Source organism: Neodiprion pinetum, chromosome 4 (assembly GCF_021155775.2).
Source record: "Neodiprion pinetum isolate iyNeoPine1 chromosome 4, iyNeoPine1.2, whole genome shotgun sequence".
NCBI classification, from domain to species: domain Eukaryota; kingdom Metazoa; phylum Arthropoda; class Insecta; order Hymenoptera; family Diprionidae; genus Neodiprion; species Neodiprion pinetum.
This window is the reverse complement of record NC_060235.2, coordinates 36663689-36683142: the sequence shown is the minus strand read 5'-3', so window position 1 is coordinate 36683142 and position 19454 is coordinate 36663689. Positions and strand designations below refer to the sequence as shown.

Here is a 19454-nt window from a genome sequence, read left to right as displayed (position 1 = left end):
AATCGCATGATTTGGGCGGCCAATTATGATCACCACGACGGGAAATTAAAGGTGCTGGAAAATTTCAACAAAAGAGTGCGTGTGTGCCAGCAAAGCCCTGGAGGCCATTTACCCGATATACTATTCCATACGCAACCCGACATACCGTATACTTTATGAATTAGTAACAAAGGAACAATTTTTAATTCCAAATAACTTGTTGCCTGAATTTCGGGACACCCTGTATGTAATAAAACCGATCAAACAATGCGGCTAATCCCTCCTCCGAAAGATAATACTTGACGAAAGAAGAAAGGGAAGACATGGGTATAAATCCAAACCTTCGCGCCAACCGAGCCAGCCACTTCCAAGAGCCTCGTGTTGAACTCGAGGGGACGACAATTGCAAATTTTATGCTGCATTCGGAGGGCTTCGAGGCATCTTGCGGCCCCGTCCATCGCCTCCATTTGGCAAAGACGGTCGCCAGTGCTTGCAGCAGAGCCCATTGCGCTTTCGTACTGTCGAAACGCCTTCTGCAAGACGTCCAACTTCGTTTCACGCCGATATCGCTCTACAACCGTTCGGTTAAAACGGCCTTGCAACTGAATGCTAACTACACCGGTTAGGAGTTGACAAAACGCGAGTTAAAAAAGCTCGGCTCTATTATCGCTACGTCTAACCGTGCCGTATTGTGCCAAACCGTGTGAACCTAGATGCTATAAGGCGGTGATCACTCACCGCAGCCTCACTTACGTTTATGTCAGACTTTTTTCTGTAAATATCTCCCATTATCCGTATGCTGCGGGCGTAGCTCGCCTGGTCCCCGGATACGACGGAGAGTCTCGTGGCTTCCTGGATTCAATTTTAGTGGGTGTTTTTAGAAACGATCATGAATTAATATACAACCGAGCTTTTCGGGGGAAGGAAGACGGCTGTGTAATGTAGTCAGAGGGTGAATACTGAGGACTACGGAAAACCCTCGGCGGAAAACTCACCGAGCAATAATCGTGAGCGTCGCCTAGTTCTCCCTGCTTTCGCAGAGCAGCAGCCATTTGCAAAAGGGCTGCTCTGTGGTGCCTGGAATTTAAATCTCCCAGCTGTAAGCTCCTTGATAAATCGTACGCCTTTGCCGCGTATCTCGCGCTCTTGTCGGCGTCTTGAAGTCTGCTGAAAAGTTCCGAAAGCCCGACGTACACCTGCGGATAATTTAACAAGGGTTTCGTAAGCACGCTTACAGAAACGAAAATTCGATACGCGTCGCGTTAACCCTTTCATGTATACATTTTTCCTTAGATGCGATTCGTTTGAAATTTTTTATTAGTGAGCTTTTGGGGTCGCTGGTTACGAAACTGAACTTGAAATTTGCTAATTCAAAATTGCGGATCCGATATGACGGATGTAAATTGAAAAACACATCTGATTTTGATAAAACTTTGTGTTACATGGTGTTTGGGGTCACTGATTACGAATCTGAACTTGAAAGTAGAAAATTCAAATTGGCGGATCCAATATGGTAAGCAAACAAAAATAACAAGAAAACTTTTGAAAAAAATTGGCATTCGAATTTTCATACTAGATTTGCAGAACATTTTTTTCTCGAATCGAATTGGAAGAAGATGACGTTACATGGGAAAGAACGTTGCACCGCAGGATCGACGGAAGTCCAGTGAAAAAGTGTGAAGCGAATGAAGGTTTGCAGCTTCCGCATGCCCAAGAAAATGTTGAAATGCCGAGAAATCCGAAGTTGTAGTAAATCCACGCGATGAAAACATCGCTGCCGTGGGGCGGGGTGAAAAATATTAAAAACCCGTTAGGCTAAAGCCGGGCGAAAAACACCCAAGGGGGAAAGCGTTGGTCGATTGGAAGGGGTGTTTGGGACGATACATTTATCATTCGACGCGTCGCAATCAGCTTCGCAACTCGGCAAAGTTTCTCGGCCAAATCCCCGGGCCTTCCGAAGGCCTGGATCGACGGAGTGGATATCGAACGAAATTTATCTATCGAAGCGATTCTTTTCTCTCCGGCAAATCGTGTAACTTGAGAATTATACAGACACCAAGGATGTGCATTTATCCAATATACATGTATACTAATGTATAGTATACAAGATCGTTCGTTGCGAAGCTCGCGTAAAAGGAGGTAAAACGTTACCTGAAGCTCCAGCGACGGGTCTTGGATAGATTGAGCAATTTTGTGAGCTCTTTGGAAGGCCTCAAGAGCTTTGCAAAATCCAGCCAGTTCCAAGTGGACCCTGGCCACGGTCAGATGCACCAGACCAGCGGTCGCGCACTGATCGCATTCGTGTAACAGGCTGAAAGGAAATGAAAATTCTACGTGAATCGTTTTCCCGATATCGAACCGAAGAGCTTCGGTGATTCTCACTTCAGATACGTCGACGTCGGAACTCGCGGAAGTGATTATTCAGATTGAGGCAGTAAAATGTTTGATAAGATATTGTAAATTGGGGCCTGCCGTCGTCGCCCTGCAAGTGGGTATTAAGCTGCGACCCAGATATTACACTCAAGTTTATATCACCGTTTCCGGTAGTTCTCCTTATGAGAAATCGTTACCGAGTCAGACTCGTGTTCAGAAATAATCTTCGGACAAACTGACATGACGCGCGGGGAATTGATGAGACCAGGATTACCAAGCTGGCTCAACGGAAACACGCGGCTAATTTCCACAAGGGGAAATTCCGAGTCTAAATACGCGTTTCCAAATCTGTCGGCGCTCGTTTTATCACGTTAAAATCACGTCGGCTATTCGGGCAGACTTGAAGCGGCGTGAAATGATAATAAAAAAAGAAAAAACTGATTTTTCAACGCAGTTCCAGAACCGCCGAACCTGTGTCTTGCGTAGGCGAGAGCTCTGTCCAACGCTCCCAACCTCTCGTGAGCTCTGGCTAGATTCAGATAGGCTTCAGCCCTCATGTTTGGAGAGTCGAGTTCTTCGGAAATGCATAACTGTTTGTGAGCGAAGTCGATACTTTCCCTGAAACAGAAGAAAGAAAAAAAATTGTGATCTCGTGAGTTCTACTCGCTTTTGATGACGAAGGTTAGAGGATAAAATAAATTGTTTGAGTTTCGCGAGTACGCGTGTGCAGCGATGTTTCATCGAGTAAACCAGGGGCTTAAACTCTAGGGAATTAGACTTAAACATAGCGGAATGTATAAGGAACGAGGGGGAGTTTCTGGCTATGCAAATATTTTTGGCATACTTTGAATTTGAACCGGTGCCAGCCTTCGAGGAAGTCTCGAGAAAATTTTCCTCTCCCATCTAGAGTAAATCAGTGTGTGTTCTTGCACCCTGTAACCACCATGGACTGATTTGCGGTGCGAGGTAGAACGAGAAAGAGCGAGAGTGAAAGAGAGAAGGAGAGGAAATTCCTCCAACGAAGTAAAGAGCAATCATATAAATACCTAACGACAACAGGAACGTGGGAAATCCGGAATCAAATGTTTTCCGAAAACCGAAAGAAACTCGAGCCCAAAGTGTCTCTCCGCTTTATTATCCAACTCTGCATCATTCATTGCTCGAGGTACCCTCGAACTACCGGGGAAAATTGGCGAGGTCCGTGTCTCGGTGGTTTCGGGAAGTTACAAGAGAAATCAGATATTGTGTAATATATCTGATTACACCGTTTTTCCCACCCTCGGCTCTGCCTTTGGAGTGAAACGTTCCATTGCGTACAATAATTCGGGAGGAGACGACTCGTCACGGGGTATGGGAACGGGCTGTTTACCCCTTCCATTGCCCCTCTTTGGCCAATGGCTGCCTCTCAAAGGATCAATAGGTTAAGTGGAGTTCTCACACCCTCTTCTGCTATTTCCTCGCTGGAACAACATCACTACCGCGCGTCACTCGTTCGCCCGTCCCAAAACACCGAGAGAGGGAGAGAGAGAGAGAGAGAGAGAGGGGGAGAGAGAGACTGCAACCCCATTTATCGTCATATCGGACATCGGAGCTTTGTTCATCGATTTCCTCCCCTCGTTCACTGCTTTATCAAGAGATGAATGCCAAAATATTTCCTGAGATAAGGACGGTAGCGTAGCTGGAAGCTTTTTCTGCGCCTTATCTGTCTTGAAATAAATGTAACTGCGCGGGCTTTTCCGGCTTTTCCTGCTTCGCCTTTCCCGTTTCCATGACTGTAGATAATCAGCATAAATCCAGGGCTTGTAAAAAAATTTCAGGGCTTGTATGTACGCCCCGTGTTGTAAATACCGGTACCTTAACTTTGCAGTTGCGGAAAGTCGTCCCCGTGACGACGACCTGAACCCTGTAATGCGTCAACCTCGAACCAGTACGAAGTAAATTTTGAAATGAAAATTGCCATTACGCGCAAAAACCAACTTGCCATTAACCTCGCTACGCGTCCTTGGAGGCGACCGAGTAAAGGAAGATCGAAGGCTGGGCCAGGAGCAAAAAATAAACCGTTCGTCGTGACTCGAGACAAACTTAATTAACAGAATGAATCAAGAAATTACGCTGTATAAAGGTCCCGCTTTTACAAGTTTCCTTTTTCGCTCAGAGGACTAGCAACAATAGATACTTTTACTTCTATACACCGTGAAATCGAAGGCAACTGTCAAAACAATTAAAATATTTATGTAATTGAAAGTATCATTCTGCCGAAATTTCATATAAATGTCAGTTACCCGAAAGTTGAAATACTCAGGCCCTCGTACTCAGATGCACAAATCGGTGTCGAGTCGAAAAAATAGATCGATATTTCGTCAAATCAAGACCTTGAACCCATATATCTCGCATATATGTATAATCAATGTTAGATATTGTACAAAACCACAGTATATATGTATAGACACGATCGAGCGTGCGGAAAAGTTGGAAAAAAAAAGTATGTATTGTCAGCAGCAGGATGATAAATGACGAATTTTCCCGAGGGTAACAAAAACCGCTTGCGGATCGCAAGCGTGAGGATGATACCGTTACCGCACACCTCGATTTTCAGATACAGGGGTGTAACATTCGCACAAAAGGTAGGCGTACACGGGGGTGGCCAAATTCCTGCCCTTATCACGCGGTGTGATTTCAACCGATCACGATACACAAGTTGCACGTTATCATCGCTCATCGCCGCAACGTGACGACCTCGTGTATCGTACAGCCGATATATTTGAGGCAGTGTCCCATTAAATCGAGACCAGGGGTCACGCACACGGTTGAAGTAAAAACCGTGAAGAATGTCCGTAGCTTTTTGCCCCAGACTTTAAAGCTCGGACAAGACCGCAGAAGGAGATAAAACTCATCCGGAGACCCACGAAGAGGATTATATTTAGCATCGCGCAGAATATACGTCGACGCAAAATGATTTATAAGAGGAACTTGAGGAATTCGTTGTGGGTAATGTTTCATCCTCGCTTTCGGAGACTAAGAGATTCATTTTCAAGACAATTCGGAGCGACTGCTTTTCCTCGAGTTTAATATCATCAACTACTTATTTTTCGAATATTGTACAAGCGTCTTGCGATTAACTCTCCGTACCAAAATTGCATCCTTGAGGGAACACTGGTTCTTTGAATATCAATTTTTATTAACAAGACTTCCAAACTCTCGAGTCTGCCAACTTTTGGATAATATAGTTAACGGTTTGATGAGAGACCTTGAATTTTTTTCGATTTCCTGAAAGTCTAGAACACTTCGTTTACAAACAAAACGTGTAAAAAAAAAAAACAAGTGTTCACACAGAAAGTTAAACTAAAACATAATTCAATCGAACTCGTTAACAACTTCGAGTCTGAAGTGCGCAAGTAAAAGAGATCATTTATCACTCGCTCGCATCGGGTAGAACGTTGGAAGACAATTTTCAGTTTCAACGCGATTAAATTTGAAATCAAGCGAAGACGTTCTCATCAGAAACCCGGCGTTTATTATTACATGCAGTACGTATACCCCGCAAGAATTCCCGACAAGTGGTAATTGGCACCGAAAGGTTACGGGGTACAAGGTATAATATAACCCAAGCCGATCGTAAATCCGGAGAAAACGTTATTAGTTTAGAGAACGGCAGTTGTGGGGCAATGTTCTTGATAGTTGTAACAAGTTTGATTACGCCAAGCAGCAGGCACAGCTGTTAGCTAGCACGTGGCGAACGGAGCGAACGGTGTACAGTAATGGGGAAATTGGATAGGAAATTTCAATACTTCCGCTTGTCGTATTTACACGGCCGAAACGCGATCCGGGCTCTGTTGCGTACCAACATCCGTTTCGATCCACGGCAATGATTCCGGGGCGCGATTACAGCGGCCGTTTTTTATCACATCCGCGACGGTTAATCCGATCGGCTGTAATACAGATAAGAATTTGATGAAATGTTTACTTAACCGAGATCGAATCCGAATGTTTGCCAAAGATCGGAAGGCTGCTCGGGACGAGGAGGGGGGAGTAAAAGGAATAAAGAAAAGAAAAGGTAATTCGGTGGCATCTTGAACTCGGCCACGCTGGCCGTGCGCTGGATAGCTCCGGAAAATTGATGGCTCCGGTAATTTGAGCCTATACGAAAAGTGAACCTCGTCTCATCTCGCCTTCGTAACGCGGCGCCGTACAAAAGCTGCGAGGCTAACGTAGCAAGCTGCAGATTTATGTAGGGTACCTAATTTGATTCCAAGGTAGTCACGGCTGCTCGAAATTTCGAGTTGTAACAACCGGACTAGCCATGCGCTATTAAAGACTGGTCTGATTCCACCCTCTGCGGCGAACCAGGCAATTAGACTCAACAAACCGAGATGAAAGCCCGCGCAGTATGGCAGCGGCATGATGTGGCCGAGGCACAACCCTCGAGGTGTCGGAGAGTCGGGTCGTGGGCGTTGTGCACCCGGTGTAATAAAGGCTATCTGCGAGTAACAATCTCTTTGTTTAAGTCCGCAGCGCTTTTCCCCATCCCTCTTCCTCTCGGCTCGAAGAGGAGAGTTCTCGTCTGAAACTAGCTGGCAGCTATTCTGAAAACCTTCCCTCGTTGTGCCGTAGCCGAGTGGTCAAGTACCAGTCGAGCTTTGTCTTTTACCGTTGGAAACGAGAAGAACTCGAAACACGTGACGGCCAAAGCCTCCTGGCGGTTTTACCCGGCTACGGAAATCACCACTTGCAGGGAAGACTCTGCACACCGACGACCATGTTCGCCATTTTCTGTAAACTCGAGTAAATCGGCCCACCCTTTGTCCCTGTAATTTGACCCTAAGCGACTCGGGGCTGCAGGCCTCCTTATCGCGAAACTTACCCCATAACCTTACCCCGTGATATCTTCCGCCATTTGCGTCCTACTACTTCAAGATCCATGGTTATCCAGTCAGAAAGCACTCCGATTCTTTCCAGGGGCAGTTTTCACCCGTTGTGCCTCCTGGTGAAAGAATTGATCGACGTCATTGAACATCTGTTTCGTCAGAGAAAGCTAGTTTCCAAACGGTGCCGGGCAACCCAACTTGTAGTGAACTGCAGTTACTGGAGCCAAAATAATATCAGGAGCCAGCGTAGTGGGCCTGATGGTGATTGTTTTAATCAAGTCATCTGTTACTCTTGCTCAGAGTTTGAAGAGCTGGGTTGGATAACTTCCGACAAACAGTCTAGCAAGTGAACACCGAGTCCCCGAGTGATCGCCATCGAAACAACAACCCTATTACTGTCCTCGGACTAAATTATTCACAGGACATTCGACGGTTGTTCGAAGTCGTGCCACGTACCCAACCACATTAACCCCAATGTCAGTCATGGGGCTCGCTCCTAGCATAATACTAGAAAAGTACGATTATTGTGGAAGTGCGTCGTGTATTTGATCGTCTTTGATTAATTCAAGAACAGTAATTGCTACACCGAAATCATATAATCAGTTACTACTTACATGCAATCCATTAAGTGAACGTATGGGAAATATCTAATTGTAAGTGGAGGAATTGGCCCAATTAGCTAGGTGCTTATTGTTATTTTTAGATGTAACATTACAATTCTCGTGACTTTGCGATTCCATTCCGGCGCTTTGTCACAACGATCATACAGCCTCGTTTCGGCGATCTTTTATTCCTTATCAGGCGAGACAGCGCAAGGAATTGAAATTTTGGAAATCGTGCGTGATTTGTACCTGAGGAACTTGGAGAAAGAAAACAATCTAATGTTGCGGAAAAACCGGAAAGAAGAAGAAGGGGAGACCGAGGAATCCTTGAAAGGCTCGACTGAATGTTCGATGCGAATTTTTATTCCTATAAATGTACGTCACGTATTCTGGTATATATATATATATATACATACATACATATATGCAACAGATATTGTACGAATATATAAATTCAAATTGGCTTTAAAAATGGTGCATCAGGTGAGGGGATTTCACTACATCCACCGTGATACCTACCGATTTACGGTGGAAGAAACCTTGCCGTACGTATAAGGCATCATGTACAAATGTGGGAACATCCTTGTAGCTTACTTTACGTACATACGAGCACATATTGAGAAAATAGGTACATATTTCAACTAGCAGGCTATGCGCCGTCCATGTAAGAGAGAGACATATTTTTCCTCCCCTCACTTACTTACCTACGTACATATATGCATCTTAAGGCAGCCTCTTCACCTTCGACCGTATTCTTACGACACCCTACGCGGCTCTCAACTTTTCAATATCGCCGCATTCGTCTAGTCATGCAAGCGCAAGCAGGACGCACCTGCACTTCAACAAATGACGGGAAAATACAAATTTATTCACTTTGTAACGCGAGGTTTTAGCATCACAAAATGCTTTTCAGGTCACTCGTCATTGGTACTTTGGTACAACAGAGCCATTTAGTTGGCTCTTGCGGGGTTAAAATTTCGAAAGCTTCCGGTAGTGTTGAAAAAGATTAAAAGAATTTGTACCCTTACCATTCGTTTTACAATTGATGTATAAATGAGAGTCACAAGGTTGAGCTGAAACTACGTGGCTTACTTACAGATTTTTAAAGATTACTTTGTCATTGTGAAATAAGTACTCCTGCGGAAAAATCCACTGTGTATACATATTGAGCAATGAATTATGAGAACGTGAGTCAGGGTCGAGACACTTTAATAAGGAATTTCGAGATTGGCGAGTTTGCGAAAAACGAGCTGAGCGGAAAATATGCAGTATACGTATAGGTGTAACAAGGCTGCACAGTGTGGGAAGAATCTTCTCCCGAATTCCACAATAAAATTGGGATATCGTACTTGGCGTAATAAGTCAGCAAACCTAAAAGGTATCGTATGATGAAAAATGATCGGGGTATCGAGGATGTACGGTGGGGTGAACCGGGGTGAATTTATCCTCAAAGTCATACGTCAGGTGTCGAAGGGGGCGCGTTTCCTGGCCGATTGAGACGTATGACCGTGAGTTATCGCAAATCCTCGAATGCCCGGGGTATTCCAGTTTATCGTGAACCGGCAGAAGCGAATCTTCGCGTTGCGTAGAGGTCCACGATTGGTCAAAACGTAGCCGTGAGTAGGTAGGTATTTCCCGATGGAATATAAGGGGTGCAATTGACATCGTTTCCCGAAGCTCTGCAATCCGGAGTAATCGGAGGATCGCGGAGGAATTCTGGTTTGTTCCATAACCGCGCGTCCATGATTCGGTGAACGCGTCGTTTGACCGGTGAAATTCTGGTCAGCGTCGCGGGTCAAAGAAAGATAGAAAGAAAAAGGGAGAGAGAGAAACGAGAATCGGATGGGCGTGTGACGAGGGTTGTACAAGGGTCGTTTTCCGCGAACAAATTGACTGTGAATAAATGCCGAGGAGATGAAAATCTCGGCGCGATATTGAAAGGATCCGAACGTGGTGGTCGATGCAAAGCGCGCGAATCCCGCTTCGCGTATTTCGTGCTAATGGAGTTCGTCGATGGCTCGAGGTTTCAACTTCCCGATCTATAACGTGTAAGTGTGGCCTTACACATGCAGACCTTCTGCAGAAACAATGGACCCGCTCTTCACTCGGAGTAATTGAAATGTTTAACTCCTCTTGGATACGCTCGGCTCGACTCTCTCCGCCTCAACAGAGGCCGATGCACTTCGCTCACTCGTCTCGTGCAGAACTCGATTGAGGCGCAAGTTTTTTGAATCTTTTTTATTTTCCTTCTAACTCCGACTCGCGGTGACGCGTATTGTGATACGGAGGCTCGAACCACCCTTGGGATTCGTTGTTTAGCCGATTTTTTTTAAAAACCTTTTGGAAATGTGGCTAAGCACTTGAATCAAAAGTAAGACTGAATGCAAACATGGGTCTGTTGGACGTGTATATAAGCCTCCGAGTCGCGAGTCCATACTAAACGCAGAGCAGCCAGTAAAAACATTATTTTTCTTCCTTTCATGGAACTCGAGTACCTATCAGAAACTCTCGACGCGAGCGAAACCATCAAGCTGATTAATTCTGGGACGGTTTTTTCCGCGATCAAAGACCGAAGCGGCGGATTAGATTCGAATCAATCTACCTTGCGAAGGTGCGTCTGAAAAGGAAGTGACCGTTGAGCTAATTAGAATCCTTCAGCGTTCTTTTGAATAGATTTTTTTCGAGTTATCTTATATTTATACGTGTTACGAGTATAAAAGCAAACTTCGTGCACAAACGCAAAACAAGTTTCCGATATCCAATTACTTCACCAATATTGTAAAACTGTATGACCGTATAATTTTGGAGAATTCACAACCGGCTCTCTTCGATATAGCTTTCGACCGAGTTTAATAAAAATCCATGATCATGTGGGGAAGTAAAAGTAGGTACCTCGGATTCTAGAAGATCATAGATTACAGACGTGACTGTGCTGACTACGGTGGGTGAGCTGACGGATGGTAATGACTTTCAAACGACTCGTTGGAGTTATATCGGTGATAAAAAGTTTGCGAATGGTGGTCAGCGAGCGTAACGCGTTATTGAAAACCTTGATTTTTTTTTTTTTTATCCTTACCAGTCACGCGTAGTGACGTGATATCCAAGGGGACATTAGCGCGTGAATGAAATTTACCTTCGTGTAACTATAGACTTTGCGAACCTGAGCATTTCCAGCGGTATGCTTCAAAGGAAACATTTTCACACAGAAGCAAGCTCTTCGCACCGAGGTTGTCCTGATTACACGTCGTGCGAGTATGTGCAAAGACAAATGTAGACGCAAATGCCCGGAGTGAATTAGGTCTGGAGTCCCAAACTTACGTCGTGGGTATAAAATAATTTTTGCGTCAGTATCGGTTGCGATGAATGTCTGACGTGTAAAATGTTTACGAAAGTAATGAGAGAAAAGTCTTTGATCCATTTTCGCTCCGCCGTTTTAAGTCCTGCATAAAAAAGTCAGTTAGGTAGCTACGTTTTCTTTCTTGAAGCTGAATGAGGAGAAAAATTGAATGAAACTAATTGCGGGACATTTTAAACACGGTGATAATTTGACTGTCGTTATGAGCACGCAACCTCGTCCCAAATGCTCGTAATGAGCGTTCGTAATTACGAGCAGCGAAGTACGGAGGTGAATCGGCGTTATAGCCTATTCAAAATTCGTTCTACAATGAAGGGTTGTTTACTCTGCTCGTTGTGCCTCCGTTCTACCGGATGAGCGGCACTCGGTACACGTTTCAGGGGAGGATAGACATATACACGGTTTCCAAATTCCAATATCGAACCCGTAATCTCATTCGTTCGTTGCTCGTATGAACGACTCGTTAGTTCGTCCTTCGATCATCCGGTAACGGGCAATTTTGGAAGAGAGTGATTCCGAATTCGAGGAACTCCGATGTATAAAACAAAATGATAATCGTCTTCAAAATAGCTGGCGTGGAAATGAGTTCTTTTGCTTTAACTTTTTTCCTTGATATCAACCGGATCGAGTGGTTTTGAGGGTATTTTTAAAATCGATGCGAACCCATCGAGGCGAGAGTTATAGCAGCACATTTTTTCCCTCTCGCCCCGAATCGCGTATTAATCGAAGCATGAATTATTACCTGTATTTACCCCAGTCCATGTAGGCCTGATACAAGTATCCGAGCAGAGTGAACTTGTCGTCACGTTGTCGAATGTTCTTAAGAGCGCCGCTCCATTTCCGTACAGCAGCCTGCTGTTTGTGGGCTCTGTACAGTTTCAGCCCTTGTTCGACCTGCAATTGAAAACGAACAATATTGAGCGATAGTTGGTTGCACGGTTCACGGGTGGGGATTTTGCGAGCTCAGCTTTCACAGGGCGCCGCGTACATACGATAAATAAGCCAGCGAGCAGCGTGGCTTCGTCAGCATGACGCCGAGAGGCTGACATCGAAGAGCTTTGAAACTACAACGCGCGTTCACCCAACTGAAACATGTCACATTTTCGAAGCCACCGAAACTCCCGATTAACAATCCTGATACAGACTTCAGGGCGAAACGGGAGATCCGCAGAATCTGCTCAGGATATGGATACCTAATACTCCCCTTCACACGTTACTCAAAAGGTTTGGATCAAAACGATGCCACAACCAAGGGACGAAAGTATTCGTAAAATATTTTTATTCTTTTTTTTTAAGATTTTTATTTATGTAAAAAATTTTTCGCTTCATTTATGATTTGAAGTGGCGCCTTCCGATGATTTCTGATGAAAGTAGTTCGTAAATCGTTGAGAGGGGCTTGAGTAAAACTGTTATTAATCGGCACTGTAAATGAAATTGAGGTTCGACGAGCGACGAAGAACGGATTCAAAGTTACGGTAAAATAACGTTAAGAAAAAGGCTTTTATTCAACGACAAGTGTTTCTTGGTGAAAGTCAGAAACAAGACTGTTTTTACAATAATGTCGGTTGAGGCAGCAACCTTATTCATTTCATGACATGTGAATATTTAAACTTCTTATATCTATGCCGACTAATCGTGAACAAGGGAGAAGAAACGGGTGATTTCATCCTTTGTAACGATATCTTTAATGGGAATCATTGTTACGTTAGCTACAGTTTCGTTCACCCGACGAATAATTCATCCGTGAAACGGCAAAGCGTCCAACTGTCCATACCATGCATCTGCTCGCCGTCAAGGTCGGTCAGATTTCTCACAATCGGACCGAAAGGGTTGACCTACGGGCCCAGCATCGCCGTAAGGTGTCCTGGATGCTCAGAATCCCCGGAACACCTGGCGCTTATCGCGTGGCTGGGCGACAGGTTCGATGGCAAGAAACCGAGCCCGAAGCATGGCGGAAGAAGAGCAGGTCAGAGGAGCGGCGGGCTGGTCGGGAGTGGGTATCGATTCAACCCTGAACTTTGCACGGTGCAAATTGAGACCGAGGTATGGTATAAATAAAACAAAGGAGCTGCTACCGAGGAACATGCCGCTCGCCAAGTCGATCAATCAGCCGGAAAATCCTCGGAGGACTTTGTCTCGTACCTTTCCCTGCCGGCGGAAGGTTATTCCCGTTTCGTACGCGTCCGGGATTCGGCTCTCCTTGAAACTTCCCATTCGTTTCCATTGGACACTCGTTAACGTTCACCGCGACCCGCGATGCTCTCGGTTTTTATGACCTCGACCTCGCTCCGGTTCTCGAGGATCTGCAGGATTTTCGGCATAGGTCAAAAGCTTCCGCCCGGGTCTTTCATTTGTTCTCATAATTTTTTCAACCTATTTCTTCCCACTCTCCTCGACCGCTTGAACCCACCTTTCCTGGCCCGGAACGCTCCCCAACTGAAATTCTTTGCTTATTTCGATCGCGGATCTTATACCCCTGGGTTTGAAAACGATACTTTTTCAATTTCAAGACCGATCGAGAACGCGATTGTTGCAGTTAAGTTCGCAAGACCGAAACCTGCGTAAAGCTTTCTCTCTTCCGCGCCGAGTTCTCAAAAGAATTTCTCTTGGCGAGTATTATTTTCTTCAATGTTCTCAATGCATCTGCGTATCTCTTTCGGTGTTTTGTACGAAGCAAGACTGAATATTCACGTTGAATAAAACGGGTCATTGGGTCCGAGTATTGGAATGCTGGGTGTTGTAACATATCTCTTTCCATTATAAATATATGCCTGGATAACCTTGCGAAGGCGGCGATGAGAACTGAGATCAAAATCATAGCATGACAGTCAGTCGGACGGCGTTGCGAGAGCGATAACTCGTTCATTTCTTATATCTGATGGATGGTGAACTTATTTAGTTCAGACACTTGAGGTCTCATACTTTTGCCCGTTATACGAGTATCATATTTCAAACATTAAGCATATATTACGTATTTTCCATACTGTCGTTTCCTCGGAAAAAGCAAGCGGTACAAAAGGTAACCAAATTAGAGTTCATGAATTCGCTGGCAGATGTTACGAGAAGAAAAGAAAAAATGAAGAATTAAATTTAATTAACGAAGTAAGAACGATAGAAAAAAAAAATAAATACAAAATTCAACAAAAACACCAAAAACAAGAGAAGGTCAAATGAAAACCGCGTGTTGCCGAGAGAAAATGATGAAATCATGTCTGCGTTTACGATCCACCCGTGGAAATTAAGATCATCCCATAACCAGAAGGGATGGCCATAATCAAAACAACCCCTAAATCCCTTCGCAGATTCACGCCGAGCATGATTATCCCGGAGCTTCGTTTATTCATAATTATTATTATTTGCTTAGTTCTTTTCCATCTAAGAAAGCTTTTCTCGTAGATTCGCCCGAAGTTTTTCCACCGCTATACACGCTGCTCAAATAATAAATACAACCCACAGAATCACGAGAAGCCCGATCGCGTTTCTGATCCCGGTGTAATAACGGACCGCCACAGCCGCAACATCTTTCTTTTGTGATTCGGGAAAAAGGTAAGGTAATCCAAAAAGAAACTTCTGCTTCTATTGTACGTGAATTCGGCGGGCCGATCCTAACGAGATACGATGATTTGAACGTGTAACGAAGAACATCTCCAAAAAGGATTCTATGTAATCTACCGCTCAGAAGGATGACCATGGCTCGAGCAGGATCGGACCGAGTTCGTAAATTTCCATACCGAAAGCATGCTTTATTTTCGGAGAGAGAGTGAGAGAGATCACTGAATTAAAGTGTGAAAAAATGTGGCAAGAATAACGCATAAGTTGTCCGATGTTCTAAGCCAGTATCACTTAATTGTTTCGAAGGATAAATGGACAGCTTACGACGGCTGAAAGGATCCGCAAAAAAAATTTCCAACACGGCGCGAAGATTCTCCGGGGATAGAGGAAAAAGTCTTTGGTGCAGCTCAAGGATAGAATGGACCGGGCGAAAACATCCACACCGAGCTGCTGGCTGCCTGCTGAAGCATCAAATTGCACCGCCGAGGCGGTGCGCGACTTTATCTATCGATGAAGCAGCCAAGGAGGACCTTATCTATCGGCGGATGGGAGAGATTCGGTCCTTGGCGAGGAACTTTCTCGAGGAATGCTCCGAGAGATAAGTTAAACGAAAATCAATTCTGAGAATCGAGATCGTATCGTATCGTTCATCCTCCAAACTACATTCGCAGACGCTGAAAACTTGCGGTTGACGCTACAATATTATCAAATTTATGTAACACCTCCGTCTTACCCGAGGAAAAACACCCAAACGATTTGGAAGGTTTTGGATCGTACGTGACGCCTGTTCTCCTCGTAAACTCATTTTAATGCGAGGTGCCTGGAATCCAAGCCGCGAATATTGATTGAACTTTGTGACCGTGATAATTGGATTGAACGACAAAATTCATTATTTGTCGCTACGTTTCAACCAGGTTATGGACTAGGTGTTAGACTCGCGATCGTGTGAGAAAGCAAAGCCGCGAAAGATGAACTAAAAATCTATCCATCCATCCATCCACCCACCGAGGATTCCTGAGAAAGACCCTCTTTCCTGGCAAGAAGGTTTGCCGCAGGCAAAGCCAAACCCTTTGGCTTGGCAGGACTGGGAAAGGACTCCTGACGTCATTTCCTCCGTTCCCCGTTCCAGCGGGGCCTCTTCCGTCTGAACTTCCGGCAGAGACCGGCAACTCCGGAACATAGATTGTCGACATTGGAACGTAGCTTCGCGATGTTGGAAAAGTACCGTTCACTGTCAAGGTTCAGCTTCTCCTCGTTTTGCAAACGCGATCGACCAGCATAACGATCACGAACAGCTTTTATTGTTACTGTTTTATGAGGGAAAAAGCACCGAGCCTTATGCTTGTCTCGACTTCACTCATCCCCACCAAAGAGGATTATTCCTTTCGATGCTCCATGGTAAATTCAATCTTCCAATCCCTCTCCTCGCAAACACCGTTGCAGAGGATAATCTCTACGATGAAAAGGTCTTCCATTGGTCATTGACAGCTACGATCCCTTGAATTCGTTCCGACATTAACTTTTGTTCGCAAACCGTTGACGCGTTTGAAAGTTAAGAGGCGCTTTGTGCGAAAGCTTTGACCGACATAGATAGGTGCACACCCTGTGCTCCCAGTGTCACATCGGTGTTCCAATGCCTGTAGCGAGCTTGCGAAGCTTCTTAGCGACGCTCTTTACACTTTCCAATTTGGCTTTGATGGGAGAATGCTCAGAGTTGAACAATCGTCTTTTCTCTACGCCCGCTCAGATTTCGAAGCTTGTTTCCACGAGCCGGGGAAGCAGACTGCCTTTTCATAAACCACGTCTTTCACGAGCGCGTCGAGAAATGAGAAGATTGATTAGGTGCTGCCCTTGCCGCTAATGCGGGAGGCGTCGGACGTCGAGGGGGTAGAAATCGAGAGTCTGTTCCGGGCTCCGGAGGATCGCGTGATTAATTACACCGTCAAAATATAACTGATTCGTTTTTGAAAGATCAATGCCCACTTATAGAGTCGAACGAATATATACAGCGAATGTCAGCGTGGATCGAAAGGGGTGAAAAAGCGAGATAAGAAATATTGAATGAAGAACATTTGATATAATAACGAAATAACACCGAAAGCTTTATCGTTACTGCCAATAAATAAATATGGGATTTAATTTCTAATGGCTTATCGGTCGACGAGAACGAGCATTCGATGGGTTAATACCGCCGGGTGAATTGATTACTCGGATTTCACTCCGGCCGGCTCGTTTAGATTGTCAACTGTTGGGCTCCGGGGATAATGACACAGCGGTACGCCATCGCTCGGGTTGATGAGGGATTACAAAATTATTTTTTGGGTCAACAAATTTCGATTTTCCAGGCGAATTACAAGACCGTGCAATATGGTCGGCCAATTAACGTTGAGTGCTTTTGGCTCTGATAGCTTGTATGAAACAAAAAAAAAAAAAAAACAACCAAAAGGGACGAATTGATGAATCTTACCCTAGAGAAACGGTATTCCACTAAACCGAGTTCACGATCAGTTGAAAATATCCGGGTGTCGGTATCGATGGGAGTTTACAAGAAAAGAAGAATTGTAAAAGTTGAGAACTCGAATAAATTTTACGATCAGATTCTCAGCGGCAGAAATATTTTTTCTATTTTTTTTTTTTTTTTTTCTTTTTTCCTCTTCTTCTTCGAAACGAGGGTAGGTTGTAAAGAAAAAAAGCTTCTCCTGATTTAGGGACCGGAAAAAGAATGATAATAATAATGATAATAATAATGATAACGTCTTATAAGGTGGTAGAGAACAGGAAGTCGGAGGAAAAGAAAATGTAACTTTTTGAATCGTGATCCTGAGCCCCTGCATGATGATAACAATTTTGCAAACGCCGAAATCCTGCCGAAATCCTCGCAAGACTTCGAGCGAATCCCAAACACGCCGGGCTTGAAAAGGACTCGCCCACTGTCCGGAAATCCTTGTCCGTATTTCATTTTATTTCTCCGCTTTCTTTGATTCTATTTGTACTTTGCCTTTTTAACCCCGCACTCTTGGTCGCGCATCCTTCAGGGATATGTATAAGAAATCGAGGGATCCCGATCCGCGGCATTTCTCACAGCCATGAAACGCTACTCCGCCGAATCTTTCTACACCTAGGCGACGTAATGTTAAAAAAATCTTTTTATAGACCTGTCGTGGCTATATTTTTACACATCGTCGACGATCTCACCGTTTCATTCCCTACGGTCAACAAGACCTTTATATATGTATACGACATCCTAATTAGGCCTCTAAATCGCTCGTCTTGTTTTTACAAATATATATAATATACATACAAATATACAGGTATAAATACTATAAATTGTTCTCCGCAAATTTCAAGCTCGCAGTACGCAAATATTTTCACTGACCTTAGATTGAAGCAGGGAATCGAATTATTACAGGAGAATCACTCGTTAAATATAAATTATTTAGTCCTTATCTTAAAAAAAAATTAGAGCCTCTGTAAATTCTTGCTTTGCTTTCGTTTTTTCAGCATATTTGCACGCAATGAAATCATTTCCGTGAATTCCAGACAAATGACTCGACGCGAATTTAGAATCTGCATGTATCCGGCGAACACGTGGCGTACGGAAATTGTTGAGATGATCTCACCGTTTCCGGTTTCTAAACAATGCCGATCTTCATACCCGTTGAATAAACTGTGCTCGCAAAATTTGTACAATTTTTTCTCTACGTCGACGCACTTTCGTCTGAATTTTGTTTGAAAATTTCGTTGACTCGAGAGTGGAAGAGCTTTCTAAAATCGAAAAATTAGATTTCACCCAGCACCGGAATCGATATACGAAAACATGAAACATTGTTCTATTCAAAACACTCCGCAGGCGGAAGGTATACGCTCGACGTAAATTCGTAAAGTGGAATCAGCCGGGCAGCCTGAGTGACGGGTAGCATCAAAGCTCTCCGCCGAATCTCCCCGGGGTTTACAGTACGTTTCAAATAATTCTCTTGATCAAAGAATCGAAGAGCGTTTGATACGGCCAAAGTGATTTCATCGATTTTCCAACCGTGATTGACGCGTGGCGATACCCGATGCGACGGAGAAATTTTTAAAAGAAAGTTCCAAGAATAACCGGCGACATATTCCAGGTTGTAGGACACACACGGCACGGCAGATATATTGTAACACGCGTGTGCGGTTTGTCGGGGAAAACTCGAGGCTTAACAGGCACGGGAATCAGAGCTCCCGAAATAAGTATGACGACGATTCTCCGCTCCGGACATTTACCAGACGAATTAAAAAGGGGAATCCTCTTTTGTCGGAGAGTCCAAAGTGTTCCCATCCCACTCGTCTCAGCTCCCCCGTCGTTCTCTCCCTTTCTCTCTCTCTCTCTCTCCTCTCTCTCTCTCCTTCTCGGCTCTGTCTCGCCCATTTCGTGTCACGTGTCGAGGGTGCAGGCTCGGCTAAAAAGTACCCCGCGAAGACAAGACTGCTTTGCTTACTTACGCGTCTCTTGAGCTTCGCGAAAAACCATTCAAGAGTCCTTGTTGTGAGCTGCAGGGGCAAGTGGAAAACAAAAAATCGCTTATGCCACGAATGAAACGTAGTTGAATCGGAGAGCAATTTTTTTTAACAAGGATATTTTCCTCGTCCTTATCGCAGCCTTCGGAAATTCTCTGAACACGACCGAAGACGACGATTTAGCCGGTACGTTGCGCGATTTTGAGGCCCATCTTTCGTGCGCGATAAAGTCGACGTCGT

At 44.5% G+C, this 19454-nt stretch overlaps 1 protein-coding gene across 1 annotated transcript in view; it reads right to left on the bottom strand.

The window, feature by feature from the left end:
• Nucleotides 1-19454, bottom strand: part of LOC124217375 (43 kDa receptor-associated protein of the synapse) — a 45391-nt gene that overhangs the window by 3113 nt on the left and 22824 nt on the right. The window contains exons 3-8 of the mRNA XM_046622835.2: nucleotides 11917-12068; nucleotides 2824-2970; nucleotides 2131-2290; nucleotides 975-1175; nucleotides 733-831; nucleotides 321-512 (exon numbers count right to left, since the gene is read on the bottom strand). Coding sequence (XP_046478791.1) covers nucleotides 321-512; nucleotides 733-831; nucleotides 975-1175; nucleotides 2131-2290; nucleotides 2824-2970; nucleotides 11917-12068 — 951 coding nt within the window. The remainder of the gene's footprint in view (nucleotides 1-320; nucleotides 513-732; nucleotides 832-974; nucleotides 1176-2130; nucleotides 2291-2823; nucleotides 2971-11916; nucleotides 12069-19454) is intronic.